Raw genomic sequence first — 17,235 nt, 5'->3', positions numbered from 1 at the left:
ATAGCTGATGCGTTAGTGGTTATGCTGGTACATATTATCAAAATCCAGGTCAGTGGTTTTCTCGTGCATATATGTATATTGTATATGCATATTTCGTGACCATATCGTAGATTTGCTCATTTCATGAAATGATTGTATTGATCATGTACTGATCATTTTATGAAATGGTCGCATTTCATGATGTGGCCAACATAGTTTGACCAATTTTTGGATAAAGTACAAATACACGTACTTATTAGTAAATTAGGAAATATCTCCTCTGGTGGAGCTATACAGCTAATTATAAAATAAAATAATATGAAACTAAAAATTTTATTCACACAGCCAGTAACATTACAATAATTTATTAAAAAGTATTTCCCGAGCATCGCTATAAATGTTGTTGTATTGTTTATTTTTGCATGCAAACAGGATTTGGAGCTAAGCAGGGACCACGTCTGGCTCCTGGTGCTTTATCTTGTTTATCAGCCATTTCTGGGAAGTAGTAATCTTTATAGTGTTTCTTGACTTGTTCTATCAACTCTTTTGTGTGATCCCAGCCTCTTGTTTCGGCTATAATTTTTAACTGTAAAGGAAAACGTTAACGGTCAGTATTTCGAAATAATTTAAGATTCCTAGTTGAGCAAAATTTTGTTTATAAATAGCAATAATCACAATATGGATTTAACCTGTACAAGTAAATTACCTCGCAACTAAATATATCCGATTTCACCCAAGCTCGTTCTGGTATACAGTCTCGAAGTGTTACACCAACGGCAGACAGCAGACCGCATAGTTCTGCCATACCACCGGGGCGATCAGTCACAGTCACTTTGAATTTCATCAAACGACCTTCCGCAGCCATTCCTCGTTCCAGGGCACGTGCTAGAATTGTTGTGTCAATATTCCCACCACTTATTACACAGCAAACTCTGTAAATTGGACGCATTTAGTTATTAATAGTCTCATTATTTCTTCTAAGTTAAGAAGCTCATGTCCATCAGATAGAGTATTAGAATTTTCGAGGCGTAAAAAATAAAAATTTATAGTTGCTGAGATAGGTGATAGGTAAGGTGGGGTAAGACAATCATAGGGGGAAGACTATCACAGTGTATTAACTCGATAAGCACAGCTTCTTTCTCTAGTTTGTTATGCTGGTATAGTAGGAAATGCTCAAGAAGTTCTCGGGTCAAAACACAGATGTCGCTACTTAACGTAAAAAATGTGAAAATGAGATATTTCTAAGTTGACATTTGAGGAGGCAAAACACGAGGTCAGCGTGTAGTGATTACAATAAAATTTTCGAGGGAAAAAGTGGTGAATTTGGAACGTTACATACGTGAATATAATTGCAATAACACTAGCTTTTAAGTAATGATATTGGTCCCACGTAAAACCAATTTATTTAAAAAGAAATTGATCAAAACAAATACATAACCTCTAAATCGCGAGGTGGGGTAAGACTATCATTCGACCTGGGGCTAGACTAACATATGGCAGTCTTGCCCCAAGTCAGATGTTGTAAACACTTTTATCTATGGTAGGTACAGGTACTTATTTAGGCCTATGTCCATAAGTGGACTGATACAGGCTGATGATGAGATGACAAATTGGTTTGACGTTTGGATGGTTGCTAATATTGCTCTCTCTGCATATATACAATTAATTAAAAAAATAACCTCATAAATATTTATTATATTGGAAGAAAAAACTTCTAAGTTTTTAATGAATGTTTTTAAAAATTATTTACTTAATTATTCTTTAATTTCTTTGTGTAAGTTTAAGTACTTAATTGATTTTTTTAAATATATTCAAAGACGTAATAAAACGTTGATTTTATTTCATTATTATCTAATCTTTTAATGAGGTAAACTTATGTTCTGTCTGATATTTAAATATTCTGACTTTTTTTGATAATTTTATTACAGTATTTCCCGGGTTCTACACTGAATGTAGTCATATGTTAGTCTTCCCCCAAATAAAGAAAAAAAGGTTCTACACCCCTAATTTTCGTCATATGTTAGTCTTCCCCCAAATAAAGAAAAAACTGAATAAGTGGAAAACTAAACCTTATTCTGTAACACAAAACAGTGTAGTCTAAGTGACAACTGTAATGTAACGGTTTTTTCGACAGAAGTTAAGAAAGTAAGTATGTTATAAATCAAAGAATAAAAACAGTGTTAGTCTTACCCCGTTTAGTGGGGCAAGACTAGCAGTTCAAATAGTCTATAGATTTCATTTAATAAATCGGCTTCCAGTATACTTGCGTGAAAATTAAAAGATTTCTATAAAACTGTAAAGAAATCTTAATTTAGTGTTATTTTTCATTTAACAGTAAGATGTGAAATTTCAGTGTATGAAGCGATCTTTCATTTCTAACAACAAACTATGTTAGCATAATTCCTTGACGTTCTAACTTTATTTTTAACTTAAGTAATTTGAATTTGCTCAAGATTATAGATTTATTTTAATGAACTCAATAAAGTAATTAATTTACTTTTTCCCTTTAAGATTAGGAAATAGGCCAGCCATGATAGCAGCTACTGGTACCGCTGCTGCACCTTCGACAACAAATCTTTCTTCTTCGACTATGTGCATTATTGCACGCGCTACCCAATCTTCTTTTACTATAACCTAAACAAAAAACATTGGTTACATTGAACGTAACAAAAAATTAAAACATGACTATTTATAATAATGGTTTTTACCATTTTATCAAGAAGTCCTTTTAGATTATAATAGGCATTAACGCCGACCATATTAACGGCCAATCCATCAGCGATGGTAGAATCTATTGTTATGGCAACTCGTTCATTTTTTTTAAACGACTCTACCATACTACACGTTTTTTCTGTTTGAACACCCTGTAATATAAATTTTGATTATTGCAATCTTACTTTAATTTGTAAGATAATCATTTGTTCTTCATCTTTTTTGATTGTATTCATACTATTAGTAATGTAGTAGGATTCATTTATTTTCAGTCGTTTGTCATAGTAAATTAGTAGCAATCACTAAATGAAGTGGTATTGTACTAACGTATACTTCAGTATCGGGTTTAAGATGTTTAACGGCTACAGCAATACCAGTGACCAAGCTACCGCCGCCCACAGGTACAAGGACTGCATCAACTCCATGTATTTGTTCAATTATTTCAATGCCTATTGTCCCTTGACCTTCGATGACATTGGGATGATCGTAACTGCAATTATTTCTTGTTTTATAAACTTTTAAATGCGCCTTTGTTCCTCTAATCTGGGCTTTTCAATTTATTTTACGGTCTTTTAAGAAATTTATTCTATCAAAACTTAAATATATAAAATGGTACCTACCCATTTATATATCTCATTTTCTTTTCTTTGGCTACGCCCATTGCAAATTTTTTGGCTTCTCCTATATTATTGCCATGTAACATTAATTTAGCTCCAAATTGTTCACATTTCGATATTTTTGTAATGGGAGCTTGTATCGGCATCACTATTATACATGGTATCCCCATTAGTGTTGAATGATAACTCATAGAAAGTCCATGATTTCCAGTTGAAGCGGATATTACTCCTAACTTTTTTTGTTCATCAGAAAGTAGAGTCAATGCATTTCTGACGCCGCGCTCCTTGAAACTGATAATGATGATGAATTATTCGTTAGTGTGTACCTACTGTTTTAACAATGATTTAACAATTCACATCATGTTATCAATATAGTTACCATCCCGTATATTGCATGAATTCTTGCTTTAAAAAGATCTCCATTCCAAGTTTTTCAGACATGTGTGCTTTCTGAGAAATAGTGTTATTATGAAATTAATTCATGATTAATAAATGAATGATAAATAAAAAAAAGAAACATGAATTACCGACGATGAAGTTTTGACGGTATCCCCGCTAATTCTCTTCGCGGCAGCAAGAATATCGTCATATTTAATTTTTCGTGGGTTATTGGGATCGCAAAATTCATCAAATTCTATATCCTGAATAAAATAGAACGTATAACGAAGTAAGTTTATTTACATAATAAGTAAAATACTACCTAGGTACTACTAGAGTACTACAAATCTCTGCTTATTAGGTCGTTCAATCGTTCATGTTTTATTAAATTGTAAAGGACACTATGAAGTTGTTTCACGTTATGAAGTATTCTCAATTTTTGTGTTTAAATGCAGATTTCCCATTTTAGGTATGTATTACATAGTAATATTTTTTTATAAATAAATAAATCCTTTATTTGCATTTAAACATGGTATTTTAGGGTGTTATAACTTACAATATAATATTACAGCATGTTTAGCCGTTATTTAACAGTGCAGCGTGCAAATTATTTTATTACATATCTATAATCAAGGTGTCTAGATATCAATCAATCTATTCTTCTTCAAATATACATTACATAGTTAAACACACCCGTTTTTACGATATTTTTTTATAAAAAATGTTGGCAAAAATTATTTAACCGATACTAAACCATATACATACATTTATATGGACTGTATATTTTTAGTGGAACCCAGTTAAGTTTTAGCATAATTTTGAGAATAGACATTGTTTAAAATTACGACATTACTTACATCCTGCATTCTGTATGTTGAAAAATAATTTTATTGATTAAGACTTCATCAGAATATAAGATTACTAACGAATAATTTTGATCATGATTTATCATAATATAAAATAAAATAAAATAAAATAATAAGTTAGGTACCGGAAAATTGACTTGATAGATGAAATCTGATGAAATATAAAGTGTCAGTACAATGACATTTCTTTTGAGTATATTTTTTGTAAAATTTGTTTTATGAATATTTGTATTTGAGGTCTTAACACGGTTTTAACTTTCGTTGCTTTCGTTTTTTTAGATTCCATTAAATTTTATTTTTTACAAGTATATAAAAACTCTATTTTGTATTAAAATGTAGGTAAACGGAGACTACTTGAGTACCTACCTATACAGAAGTGAAAGATACATCGAAGTTTTGGAAATATCAAATAATATTCAAAGGTAATTTAGAAGAAACCACCTAAGTAAATATTAGAACTGAAAAGTGTACTATTTATATACTGCAAAGCTACTTGATGTTTATGTATAGGAGATGTGTATAGATTAAAAGGAGTACCTAAGGTAAATAAGTTAACTAGTAACTAAGTAAATAAACAATAAATCCAAAGTAAATCTATTTATTAAAAACTTCATTAAAAATCACATTTTTGAAGTTATACTTCTTTTGCCGCGAGGGAGAAAAATGATGAGAGTGAATTTTTACGATGCGCGCGCAAACCGACACCTAAATTTAATAGCATGAAGTTAGTTCTAGGTGGTATGAAAATTGATAACTATGTTCAAGGTGTATATTCTAGTATTTTTTTCCATACGCCAAAGAAGTATAACTTCTAACGCGTGTACATAAGTACACACACTCTTTTTTTATCTTTAAAATACTTTTAGATAATGTTATACATATTCTACACAAGATTCTAAATCAATTTTATTTTTATTTTTTAAAGTTGGTTAAAATTTAATGTGATACGTCATCTAATGAGTCTGTACTGGGCCTACGTCGCTCGTCCCATTCCCGCGCAAAATACCATTCTTTATAAGTGTTCATGATCACGTTTCGTAGCTCTGCCATGTGTTCAGGGCCTCTTGTTTCACACACCACTTTTACCTGAAATTATTATTATTTATTGGCAATGCATAAAAAGAATTGCTAGCAGTCTTTCCGCCTTAAAAAGTTTGCTTATGCTTGAAATTAACATAGAGTGAAACTGGCTCGCTTGTGGTCGCAATGTGTTAATCTGTGTGTTACCCAAGAAAACATCACATAATATTCAGAACCCTTAGTCAATTGAAACCAGTTTCGCAACAGCAAAATATATTGTAGGGAAAAAGGGAAAAAGTAAGGTTTGACAATTTCCAATGTGACTTACTCGAACACTAAATATATCTCCATACACCCAAGCGCGTTCCTGCATGATGTCCTTGATGGAGACTCCCAAAGATGCGAGCAGCTTGCACAGTTCCGCAATACCTCCGGGCCGGTCGCTCACCGTCACCTTGAACTTCACCAAACGCTGCTCAGCCGCCAGACCGCGCTCCAAACATCGGCCTAAGATAGTTGTGTCGATGTTGCCCCCTGATAATATGCAGACCACTCTGGAAATATTACCGGTTAATAAGTAGGTAAAACATTAGATACAACACTTTTAGATAAGATAAATTTTGTAGCTTTACTGCAAAAGTAATAAGTAAAAGATATACATACAAGAATATTTTTGTTATGTTAGATCGGGCTATCGAAGTGGTGCTACGCCGCACTACGCTGGTGGTAAGCGATCACCATCGCGCTTTGCAGAGGTAGACCGTTTGACCTATGTGAATTCGTTGCCTACTTTTAACTTGGGATCTGTTTCATTTGATAAGGATAGGGTTGACGAAGGGAAAAAGGAATGGATCCTTTAACCATGGTCCCATTAGGAAGAGTGACGAAAAGGAAGCGGGCGTATGGCCATACATTTAAATGCAATATTGTTTCGGAAGCTGGTATTCCGAATACTTATATCAATGATGATAATAATTATTATAATCATAAAATATCTAAGTATTTCGTAATATAATTATTTTATTAAAATTACGTCACCATGCGATGCTTCAATTTATTCATATCAATTATGTTATGACTAATAAAACGATAATATTTTAAATTTCAATCCGGGGGGTCACGGTACCCCCCTGATATTATTATCATCCAAAATAATACAATAATCATTACTTTACATGATACTAATTGACCTAATGGCTTTGATAATTAATTGTTTAACTTAGGAAAAGCTTTTAGGAATATTGTTAGGTCCACTGCACAAATACAATATATAGTTTCTAGTATTAATGCAGCGGGCACGTCGTCTCCGTCTTCTAAATTAGTAAATATAGTTGGTAAATAGTTAGTTAGGTACTCGACATCTTACGTGTAATTAAGTAGTAGTAGGTAGGTAAAACTTACGTTATTTAACCCTAATGTATTAATCTTTACACATATACTAGCTTACCGCCCGCGGCTTCGCCCGCTTTCTCTAAAACGGTTTGAGATTTAAACTATCCTATCTCTCAAGTTGGATCGAACTGCACATGGTGTGCGAATTTTATTATAATCGGTTAAGTGGTTTAGGAGTCCATTGAGGACAAACATTGCGACACGAGATTTATATATATTAAAGATAAAGATAAATAATAATAAATATTCGAGCGATTACTAATAATTATGAGTTAGACTTAAAGTGCATTTTTTTGGACCTTTTAACGAATATTTGTAGCAAAGTTAATATTTTACGAGTGTCTTTTTTCGCTGTTTTGTAAAATAAAGTAGAATAGAATCTCTTACTTCTTATTAGCAAGTTCGGGTACGAAGCCCGCCATGATAGCAGCAACGCATACAGCGCCGCCACCTTCTACGACATATTTTTCCTGTTCCACTAGACGTAAAATGGCGCGAGCCAGCCAGTCTTCATTCACTGTAATCTGAAGTTGAGAAAAAAAAACAAAGGATTTTTTAATATATTTAGAACGTAGACATGAATATTGAGCTAAATTACTTGCAAATTTGGGAAATAAGTATTTAATATTATGAAGATCTAAATTATAACATCTGAATTAAGATTTTTGAACATATATTTATAAAGACATTGATTGAGAAGACAGCATTGGTGATTGTGAAATGAGGAAAACATAAATTGATAAAACAGCTGTAGCTGTTCACCATGTCAAAACAATTCTGATAGTAAGCTGATAGTTCCGCTATGAGCACGCAAAGCACTTGCTATCAAGTGTACGTGTAAGTAAAATACCTATTTATTTACTAATAAACATAGATAAGTAAGTATATAAGATAAAGAAAACATTAAAGATTTTATAGCTTTGCAGCGGTTAGCCACTTTCTTTACGATCAAAAATAAAGCAGACAAAAGATTTGAAAAATAACTGTTATTACCATTTTATCAATAAGATTTTTGACGGTGAAAAAGGCGTTATAGCCGACAGTGGGTACGGCGAGACCGTCTGCTAGAGTCGACCATATCTGCACGCTTGTGGGTTCCTTGTTCCTCATAGCTGTCTCCATACTTGGACATTTCTCTGTTTCTACTCCCTGCAAATTGGTTTTTTTGAACAATGAATTTACTTTAAACATGAACACATTTTTCACAAAATTTCAAAAACCTATTCAAATAGTATTTTCAACATGGGCGATATATTTTAGGTATCGCGTATCGTATTCGTTAGTAATTCAAAAATTAACATCAAGTTTCATCTCAAAGTCTAATAAACCAATCTAGTTATTAATAAAGTAAGTATCCATAAATTTTCGATTCAATAGGTTTTTAAGCTATTCTATTTTTTTTTGATAAATTAAAAAAAATATATAGGTAGTTAGTTAGTTACATAAATAAGGACGTGTGGTTTCAGATGTTTTATTGCAGTGGCGACGCCGGCCAAGAGGCCTCCCCCTCCCACCGGGACCAATACGGCATCCACGTCTGGAAGTTGCTCTAATATTTCAAGACCCACTGTTCCTTGACCAGCCATTATGTGGGGATGGTCGTACCTACAAACGACCATTTAGTTATAACTGGATGATGCAACATTATTTCCTTAAAATTATGAGTTTTAAGACGCCTTATCATCGCCGATCGACTGTAAATAGGCTGCAAGATGCAACATTTTAAGCGATTTGTTCAAATCGTATTATTGGTTATAAATGTTATAATTATTTAGTAGATATGATGTATTTTTGCTACACCAAAGCCACAACTAGTCTGTGGTACAACGCTCTAGTAGCATTAAGCTGCATTATATCACTAATAGGAAGTGTAAAAGCCATCCATTATTCATAAATTGTAATTACCCGTTGATATAAGTGAGGCCTTTCTCTTTAGCAAGCGACATAGCGTGGTATTTTGCTTCCTTCATGTCATGACCGTGAACTATGACATTCGCGCCATACGAGCGGCAGTTCTCGATCTTCATGATTGGAGCTACGTTTGGCATTACCACAGTGGTGGGAACATTGAGCTGTTGTGCGTGATAACTCAGCCCTTGGGAGTGGTTGCCTAATGAGGCCGAGATCACCCCTCGAGCTTTTGCTTCAGGGGAAAGCAGTAGTAATGCATTACGGGCGCCACGCTCTTTGAAACTACAAAGGAAAATACTTGAGAAATACGTATACTTGTACAGTGGTAGGTACTGTATTGATCATTTTGATGAATAGGTTATTTTTTCTTTTGTAGAATTTTTGTTAAAAATTATTAATAAATTTAAAATATCAAATGTAGCCTTTATTTTGAAAATAACTTGTAGTACTTACTAGATCCCACCGCAGGATCAGTGCGTGCGATCAGTGCGGATCAGTGCGACTGGCAACCTGGTTGATTTAAATATATTCTCCTAATCTACACTAATATTATAAAGAGGAAAACTTTGTTTGTTTGTTTGATTGTAATGAATAGGCTCATAAACTACTGGACCGATTTTAAAAATTCTTTCATTTACACTAATATTATATAAAGAAGAAAACTTTGTTTGTTTGATTGTAATGAATAGGCTCATAAACTACTGGACCGATTTTAAAAATTCCCTCACCATTCGAAAGCTACATTATCCACGAGTAGATAATATTATAGGCACGAGTATTATCACGCTAAGATCAACAGGAGCAGAGCCACGCGGGTGAAACCGCGCGGCTCAGCTAGTTGTAAATATACATAAAATTTTGGTTTTATCAAAAATCTATGAATGCACTGATCCTGCGGTTGGATCTTAGACTTAGACTATTGGTATTTTTACAAAGAGCAAAAAGCTTTTTTTAAATTTAAAGTGAAGTACTTATAAGCATAATATAATCTCTACCTTCCGGTATGCTGCAGGAAATCATTTTTCAGATAAATTTCCATACCATAAATACTCGACATGTGGGATTTCTATAATAAAGAAAACAGTTTTTTTTAAAGAAAAGCGTTAGGTTCAAACTTCAAAGCAATATTAGTTTACCAACTACCTAGTTACTTAGTTACTACTCAAGAAGAAGACGAAAAGGTTTGTCCAAAAAAATTATACTTATTTTGAAATCGATCACTATGATCAAAATAACTAACATAATAACTTTAAAAAAAGAGTGTGTGTATGTAGGTACACGCGTTAGAAGTTATACTTCTTTGGCGTATGGAAAAAATGTTGTGTGGTTTTATGAAACCACGGTAAAAGTGAAACTGTTCGAACGCGTCCGAACACTGCTTTGTGTAGCGCATGTCGCGTGTCAGTCGGCTGCCGCGCGATACACGCGACATGCGCTACACAGACCAAAAAGTTTGAGACGATGTAATAAAAGTTTCACTTTAAAAATTGTGGAAAAAATACTAGAATATAAGGTAAAAGCACCTAATACGGAGGTATTTCGCAACATTTGAAAGTAAGTATCAAAAATAAGCATTTGTAAGTCTTTGTAAAGGTGCTAAACCACTTTATCGTTAAAAGTAGAACTTAAATTTTGTATTGCTGTTGAGTCTATGTTTATTTTCATGATATTTCTTATTTTAAAAAAATATTTAAATAGTCAGGTCGATTTTCCCTAATACGGAGGTATAATTTTGGTCAGAGCCTAATACTGCGGTAGGCGGCTCCTAATACGGAGGGTCAGAAATTATATTCATTGAAGTTCCGTACAAATAATATTTGTAAAAAATAAATAGTATAGGAATGTGTTAGTAAAGTAAATTGTAAGTTTTTTATTCATTGACCATTGGTTTGATTACGTTGATTCATTTTTAATGTGTTTCATTTATGCTTTTAGTTTTATCGAAAAAAAAAAACACGCATATCAAATAAGAATCCACAAAAAAAGACACAAAACTTCTTATTTATTTACGCAACCCTAAATCTGGTAATTTTAAGTTCTATTATATTAGGGCCGTAATAGGAGATCATATAACCTAATACAGAGTTACCTGGAAATATCTACCACCGTAATAGGAAAACTACTCGTGTTTTTAATAATCCTAATTCTGACCCATCAAAAATTCGATAAACAAGAGAATGTAAATGCTTAATCAAATGATAACAGTTTTTTGGCTCAGATGTGTAAAACTCAAATCAACAGTTATACAAAATAAATAATTTATGATACTTTAAAATACACCTTCCTATTTTTACCCCTTCTAAGAAACAAACATTTTGTACTCAACCGTTTTCATATTTAACTGGATTTCCAATTAAGAACACATACCGCAGAATATGGTTTCTAATTTATCAGATTAATAATTATTTCAACTAATCTTGGAATTAATTCAATAAGTAAATAAAATGAAAGTTATAAACAATTAAACATGCCCAGTAGTTTTCCTATTTCGGAGTTATGCCACCGTATTAGGATTAATCTATAAAATTTGTACCGTATTACGGCGGTATTTTATTTCTTATTTTTTGGGTAGAAAATGACTTACAAATATGAAACAAGCTATTTAAATAGTGAGTGTAATAGTAGGAAAATGCAATAAACAATACATATACAAACTTGAACGGCTTATTAATACGAAAAACTTAGTTTATAAAATATATTAGTGTACTTACTTTTGTTGTTTCGCGTTTGTATGGAAACACCTCTCATGTCGATGCCGTTACACAGATTGATTGATCTTGTTGTGTTGTCTATGTGCTATACTTGCAAACGTTAGTTAAGTCATGGAGTAATAAATTTGGAATAAATAGTTTACGTTTTGGTGTACTTAAAATTAATAAAACAGGAATAAAACTCGAAAATAGAAATACCACCGTATTAGGAAGCGATTTTGACTACCGCCGTATTAGGAGCCTTTACCTTACAACTTGAACATAGTTATCAATATTCATACCACCTAGAACTGACTTCATGCTGTTAAATTTAGGTGTCCGTGTGCGCGCGCATCGTAAAAATTCACTCTCATCATTTTTCTCCATCGCGCCAAAATAAGTATAACTTCAAAAACCTTACTGAAAATTAACTGTTAAAAACTTTCAATAGTCGTCTTTAATCATCAATCATTTTTTGCACAGAAATGAATTGGATTTACCTATCAATTGGATCCTCGCCGCTACAACTATGAACAGGTTAATGTAGAAATATGTAAAAATTACATTCTACAAATGCATAATAAAACCATAATAAACCTTAGCTTATACAAATTAATTAACTTACCACGCATGGCGTTTTTATAATCCCACTCTGAATCCTGAAGGCGGCAGCTGAAACATCCTCAAATGATATTTTTTGAGGATTCTCACTATCGCACATTGGATCATATTCAATGGTCTGGAAAACCATTTTAAAATTTATTTTTATGGTAGAACGTGTATGCGTTCACGAAGGCCTCATCTTTATGGTGCGACAAGTCGCAGTTTATAACGCTTGTATTAGCTTATTAAAATTATAACAAAGATCAAAGGTTGAGAACCATAAGACACATTAAGATAACATGTACCGACATCATAGGTTAATATTAGTATTATAACGTTATATGAACAGAAAGCTAATTAATAGGGCTAAAGTCAATGCATGTAGGTATCTATAATAATAATTATTAAAATATTGTTAACTTGATAGTTGGTTCTGTAAAGAATGTAATAATTTATCTTCATTAATATGATGATAATATGATGAGAAAATAATATTATATATACACACTTGCAATAATTGTATTAGGTATACAAATAAACACAAATAAAATTATATGAATATCTTACTGGGCCATTATCATATCGTTCCATTGTTTTAAATAAAAAAAAAATATTTCACAACCTAATTATTTTGAAACTTTATCTTGTGACCGGTCACTTAGCTTTTCACGAGGCGAATGAATGGTTTACACTATTCACAAGATTCCTTTTACGTCGTAAAAGTGTACAAAGTATAAATTATACCGTAGGAATTTTTTTATCCATTATAACCATAGGTATAACAAAAATGAGTTCGTCCTACTGAAGATTCCTCATGAACAGAAATTGAAAATATGTGTACATGTATTGTGGATGTGAGTTCTTATTTTTTTCAAAATAACTAAAAAAAGCTTTTGCTGCCTTAGAACTTTACAACCACTGGAAAGTCGTGGCGATTAGCTTGTATTGTAGACCATTAATAAATCGATATTGGGGCGTATATAATAATCCAATTAGCAATTTACATAGCCTCGCACAGTCGTATGATATAAGTTTTAAAACTAAAGTATGCACCTATACCGAATCCTTTGCCTGTTATGAAATTTAACTTGTATTGAAAAATTGAATCTCAACCTAGGCATAAATGATAACTAATTATTATTCCTATAGAAAGTGATTTATTTATTTTATTTTCTGTAATTTAAATAAAGGAAAGGAGTACACACTACTGCTAACTGCACTGATATTCATTAACAAGCTTACTGTGAAGCTTGCTTACTACAGTGTTTATGAGCATTGCGTACCTATACCTACATAGATATAGAAATAAGTGCGTACACTGTACAGCTACGACCACTGTCCTATCCTATCTACTAATAATTATTTCATTCTATAAATGCGAACGTTTATGAGGATGGATGTATGTGTATGTGTATCAAAATATACTACTGAACCGATTACAATGAAATTTAACACACACATAGAGGGTAACTGGATTAACACATTTGAATCCCGGAAATCCCAAGGGAACAGGAACTATGTGAGTTTTTATTTGAAAACGCGGGCTAAGCGGCTAAGCCGCGGGCGGAAAGCTGGTTTATAATAATATTCTAATAGTTCTTGTGGCCACACGTCCCATATAAAACGGAAAACAAATTATTAGGTAAATTGTTAAAATTATACACTCTTCTTAGCTTTTAGGATTAAGGTGATTGCTACGATCTGTTCCCAGCCAATGTCCCGCTAGATGGCGCTGAATTCTACATTTCTAGTTTATTTGAGTTTTTGCGTAATTGGAAAAGATTAAGGTCGTAGGAATAGTCATGGCGATTACTGAATATTATATTTTATTTAAATATGTCATATCATTGCCTTAAAATCCACCCAATTCGGTAAAACCATGCGTTTTAACATCTGTCATTGCATACAGGGTCGTTTACACACACAGACGTATACAAAAATGATAAAGATTGAACTCTAGATGGCGTGAATGTAAAACAAGTTTGGCGTGTATGTATTTGAGTAGTTAGTAGCATATTATATTCTGAATTTCTGATCCATGCCTATTCACTCAAAACTACCTAATAACACTAATGATTTGTAACAGCAAATTATTTCAATAGGTAGGTATTTGAACATTTCCCAACAAGACGTAAGAATAATTATTCGTAGGTATACAAGATACAATAACAAATCTAATACACTATTTATTATTTTATTATTTACTAGCGGTCCGCCCCGGCTTCGCCCGTGGTACATGTTTACGTTTTCTCTCCATAAGAAGTAAGAACCATCCTCGTACTTCAAGGAATATAATAAAAAAAGAATTATCGAAATCGGTTCAGCCGTTCTCGAGTTATGCGCTTACCAACACATTTTGCGATTCATTTTTATATTAGACTAGCGGTCCGCCCCGGCTTCGCCCGTGGTACATGTTTACGTTTTCTCTACATAAGAACCATCCTCGTACTTCAAGGAATATAATAAAAAAAGAATTATCGAAATCGGTTCAGCCGTTCTCGAGTTATGCGCTTACCAACACATTTTGCGATTCATTTATATATATATATAAGATTATGTGAAAATAACCAGGAAGGTGAAAAACATATTTACGAAAACATAGTAACATATGGCTGTCGCTACAATAATTATATTTCAATTTTATCTTTTTATACCTAGTAGAACTGGCCGACGAATAAAAAAAATCGTATTAGAATACAATATATTACGGAACAAAAAAAGGATTGTAACTGAATTAGGTAGGTATGTTTGTTTCTGGGCGCACCGTTTTCGACGACGCGACGCGACGCGCGACGTAAGCGTATAGGTATAGGTACCTACTTTGCTAAAACAAACTAATAAAATTGTGTGTCTGTCTGAAAATTCGGAAAAGCATATTTTGCAAGTTTGTGATTACTTTGATAGTTTACCGATTTATAATAATTGTAATTGTAATTGTATAATAATTAATTTGCAATGTGGTGAAATTTCATAAAAATCACGGGCCAATTTTTTGTTTTGAATCCCACCGAAAATATAATTGCGTTATTAGAATAATTAATTACTATACCTACCCACGATCAATTATTACAATATAGTCTCAAATGCATACTAGAGAAATATTGCAATTTGATTCAATTAAAATGCATAGCATACAAAAATAAATTCACAACACAAGAAATTCCGCGCGCAAATCATAGCGCGTGTCAATGAAATCAAGAATGTTTTATATCAAGCCGACGCGGACGAGCGACGACGCGACGCCGAACAAAAGTACCTACGACGGACGACCACGCTTCGAGTTGCCAAACACACAGCCAAACAACAATAATGAGTAATAAATTGTTTACAAAAAAAAACAAGTTTTCCATTTTTCTGTATGAGTAGACAGAACTTCAAAACGCCACCTGCTACGGTTTATATTAGGTATGAACGATGGTTATAAAAATAAAAGTTATATTTGTTGGTGTAAACTATTTTATTGATCAATAATTTTGGAATTTAAAACTGTCAACATTGATTACAATAAAACGCAGTTTTATTTTATTACACTATTGTTTTTTTATCAAAACATGTATTTGAAGTACCATATAATATTATGCTGATCCAAGCATTTTCACTCAAAACTAATATCACTAATGATTTGTAAAAGTAAATTATTTCAATATACATTTCATAACCAACAAGTAAGAATAATTATTATTATTCCTACCTACAACAACAAACCTAAAACACTATTTACTATGGGAAAATAACCAGGAAGGTGAAAAACATTATATTATTATTTACGATTTCGACGCACTCGACTTTTAGTAAAATATAGTAGGTAAACATAATATTATGGTTTTGATTTTTGCTACTAGTATAAGAAAACTGCGTGTTCAAACTACTTGTTTGTCTGTCTGAAAATTCGGAAGTACTTTGGTAGTTTACCGATTTATAATAATATTGTATATATCGTTGTTTAAAAAATATTCAAACACAATAAAATATGATATACTGATTTATCACTGGTTTCAGTGATGAACTGATGAGTCAATGTTAGCCACTATACTTTCGTCATACGTGTGTATGATTGATGTGATTTGCAACGTGGTGATATTTCAGAAAAATCACGGGTCAAATTGTCCCACCGAAAATATAACTGCGTTATAAGAATAACTATACCTACGATAAATTATACATAATACAATATAGTCTCAAATGCATACTAGTGAAATATTTTATTTGAATCAATAAAATAAAAAAAAAATAAAAAATAATAATAATACAAAAATAAATTCACAACACAAGAAAATCCGCGCGCAAATCATAGCGCGTGACAATGAAATCAAGAACTTTCGAGCCGACGCGACGCGGACGACGAAGGAGCCTAACAAAAGTACCTACAATCATAGGCGGCTCGTGACAAAATTGTATGGCCGTGTTCACTTGAAATAAAACAACGAAAATAGGTACCTACAATAGCGTTAGCAGTACAAAAAAAATGAGCACCACATTATAAATGTCTATTTAATATTTATACACTAAAAATTATAGAGTATTTCAAAACGAATTCAATTATTATTTAGCAATAATTAGAAAATCCCCGAATTTGCATTCGTGATCGTATTCATAGTGTTTGTCTACACTAATATTATAAAGAGGAAAACTTTGTTTGTTTGTTTGATTGTAATGAATAGGCTCATAAACTACTGGACATTTTACCAATGTTTGCAAGTTTGTGATTACTTTGATAGTTTACCGATTTATAATAATTGTATACTTATATCATTGTTTAAAAATATTCAAACACAATATGATATAGGTACTGATTTATCACTGGTTTCAGTGAAGAACTGATGAGTCAATGTTAGCCACAATACTAATCACTTTCGTCATACATGTGTATGAACTATGATTGATGTGATTTGCAATGTGGTGAAATTTCATAAAAATCACGGGCCAATTTTTTGTTTTGAATCCCACCGAAAATACATATATTACTAATTGCGTTATTAGAATAATTAATTACTATACCCACGATCAATTATTACAATTTACAATATAGTCTCAAATGCATACTAGAGAAACATTGCAATTTGAATC

The 17,235-nt window shown here is 32.3% G+C and overlaps 2 protein-coding genes across 2 annotated transcripts; both read right to left on the bottom strand.

Annotated features, from left to right (window-relative positions):
- Nucleotides 1–313: 313 nt before the first annotated feature.
- On the bottom strand, nucleotides 314–4,663 carry LOC123699595 (L-threonine dehydratase catabolic TdcB-like). The gene is made up of 9 exons (XM_045646583.1): nucleotides 4,544–4,663; nucleotides 3,836–3,949; nucleotides 3,688–3,758; nucleotides 3,312–3,599; nucleotides 3,019–3,181; nucleotides 2,688–2,843; nucleotides 2,477–2,613; nucleotides 686–911; nucleotides 314–565 (listed from the first exon to the last, which is right to left on the bottom strand). The coding sequence occupies exons 1-9, from the start codon at nucleotides 4,550–4,552 to the stop codon at nucleotides 392–394; spliced, it is 1,338 nt and encodes a 445-aa protein (XP_045502539.1). The 5' UTR covers nucleotides 4,553–4,663; the 3' UTR covers nucleotides 314–391.
- Nucleotides 4,664–5,296: 633 nt separating this feature from the next.
- Nucleotides 5,297–12,825, bottom strand: LOC123699596 (L-threonine ammonia-lyase-like). The gene is made up of 9 exons (XM_045646584.1): nucleotides 12,736–12,825; nucleotides 12,191–12,304; nucleotides 9,871–9,941; nucleotides 8,870–9,157; nucleotides 8,407–8,569; nucleotides 7,958–8,113; nucleotides 7,352–7,488; nucleotides 5,901–6,126; nucleotides 5,297–5,638 (listed from the first exon to the last, which is right to left on the bottom strand). Exons 1-9 carry the CDS (start codon nucleotides 12,757–12,759, stop codon nucleotides 5,489–5,491), a joined length of 1,329 nt encoding a protein of 442 aa, XP_045502540.1. The 5' UTR covers nucleotides 12,760–12,825; the 3' UTR covers nucleotides 5,297–5,488.
- Between the last annotated feature and the right edge of the window lie 4,410 nt (nucleotides 12,826–17,235).

The sequence above is a fragment of the Colias croceus genome, chromosome 18 (genome assembly GCF_905220415.1).
Source record: "Colias croceus chromosome 18, ilColCroc2.1".
In the NCBI taxonomy this organism is placed as follows: domain Eukaryota; kingdom Metazoa; phylum Arthropoda; class Insecta; order Lepidoptera; family Pieridae; genus Colias; species Colias croceus.
The sequence above is the reverse complement of the archived record's forward strand: the minus strand, read 5'-3'. Positions and strand labels throughout refer to the sequence as shown.

What these genes read in the sequence shown, in the direction of transcription:
- LOC123699595 (XM_045646583.1), bottom strand. An exon ending in AAAATGAGATATATAAATGG is followed by an intron (nt 3,182 to 3,311) that starts GTAGGTACCATT and finishes AAATAATTGCAG; the next exon opens with TTACGATCATCCCAATGTCA. An exon ending in CCTAATCTTAAAGGGAAAAA is followed by an intron (nt 912 to 2,476) that starts GTAAATTAATTA and finishes TCCAATTTACAG; the next exon opens with AGTTTGCTGTGTAATAAGTG.
- LOC123699596 (XM_045646584.1), bottom strand. Translation starts at nt 12,759, where the DNA reads ATGGAACGATATGATAATGGCCCA. An exon ending in GGCCTCACTTATATCAACGG is followed by an intron (nt 8,570 to 8,869) that starts GTAATTACAATT and finishes GGTCGTTTGTAG; the next exon opens with GTACGACCATCCCCACATAA. An exon ending in CCCGAACTTGCTAATAAGAA is followed by an intron (nt 6,127 to 7,351) that starts GTAAGAGATTCT and finishes TAATATTTCCAG; the next exon opens with AGTGGTCTGCATATTATCAG.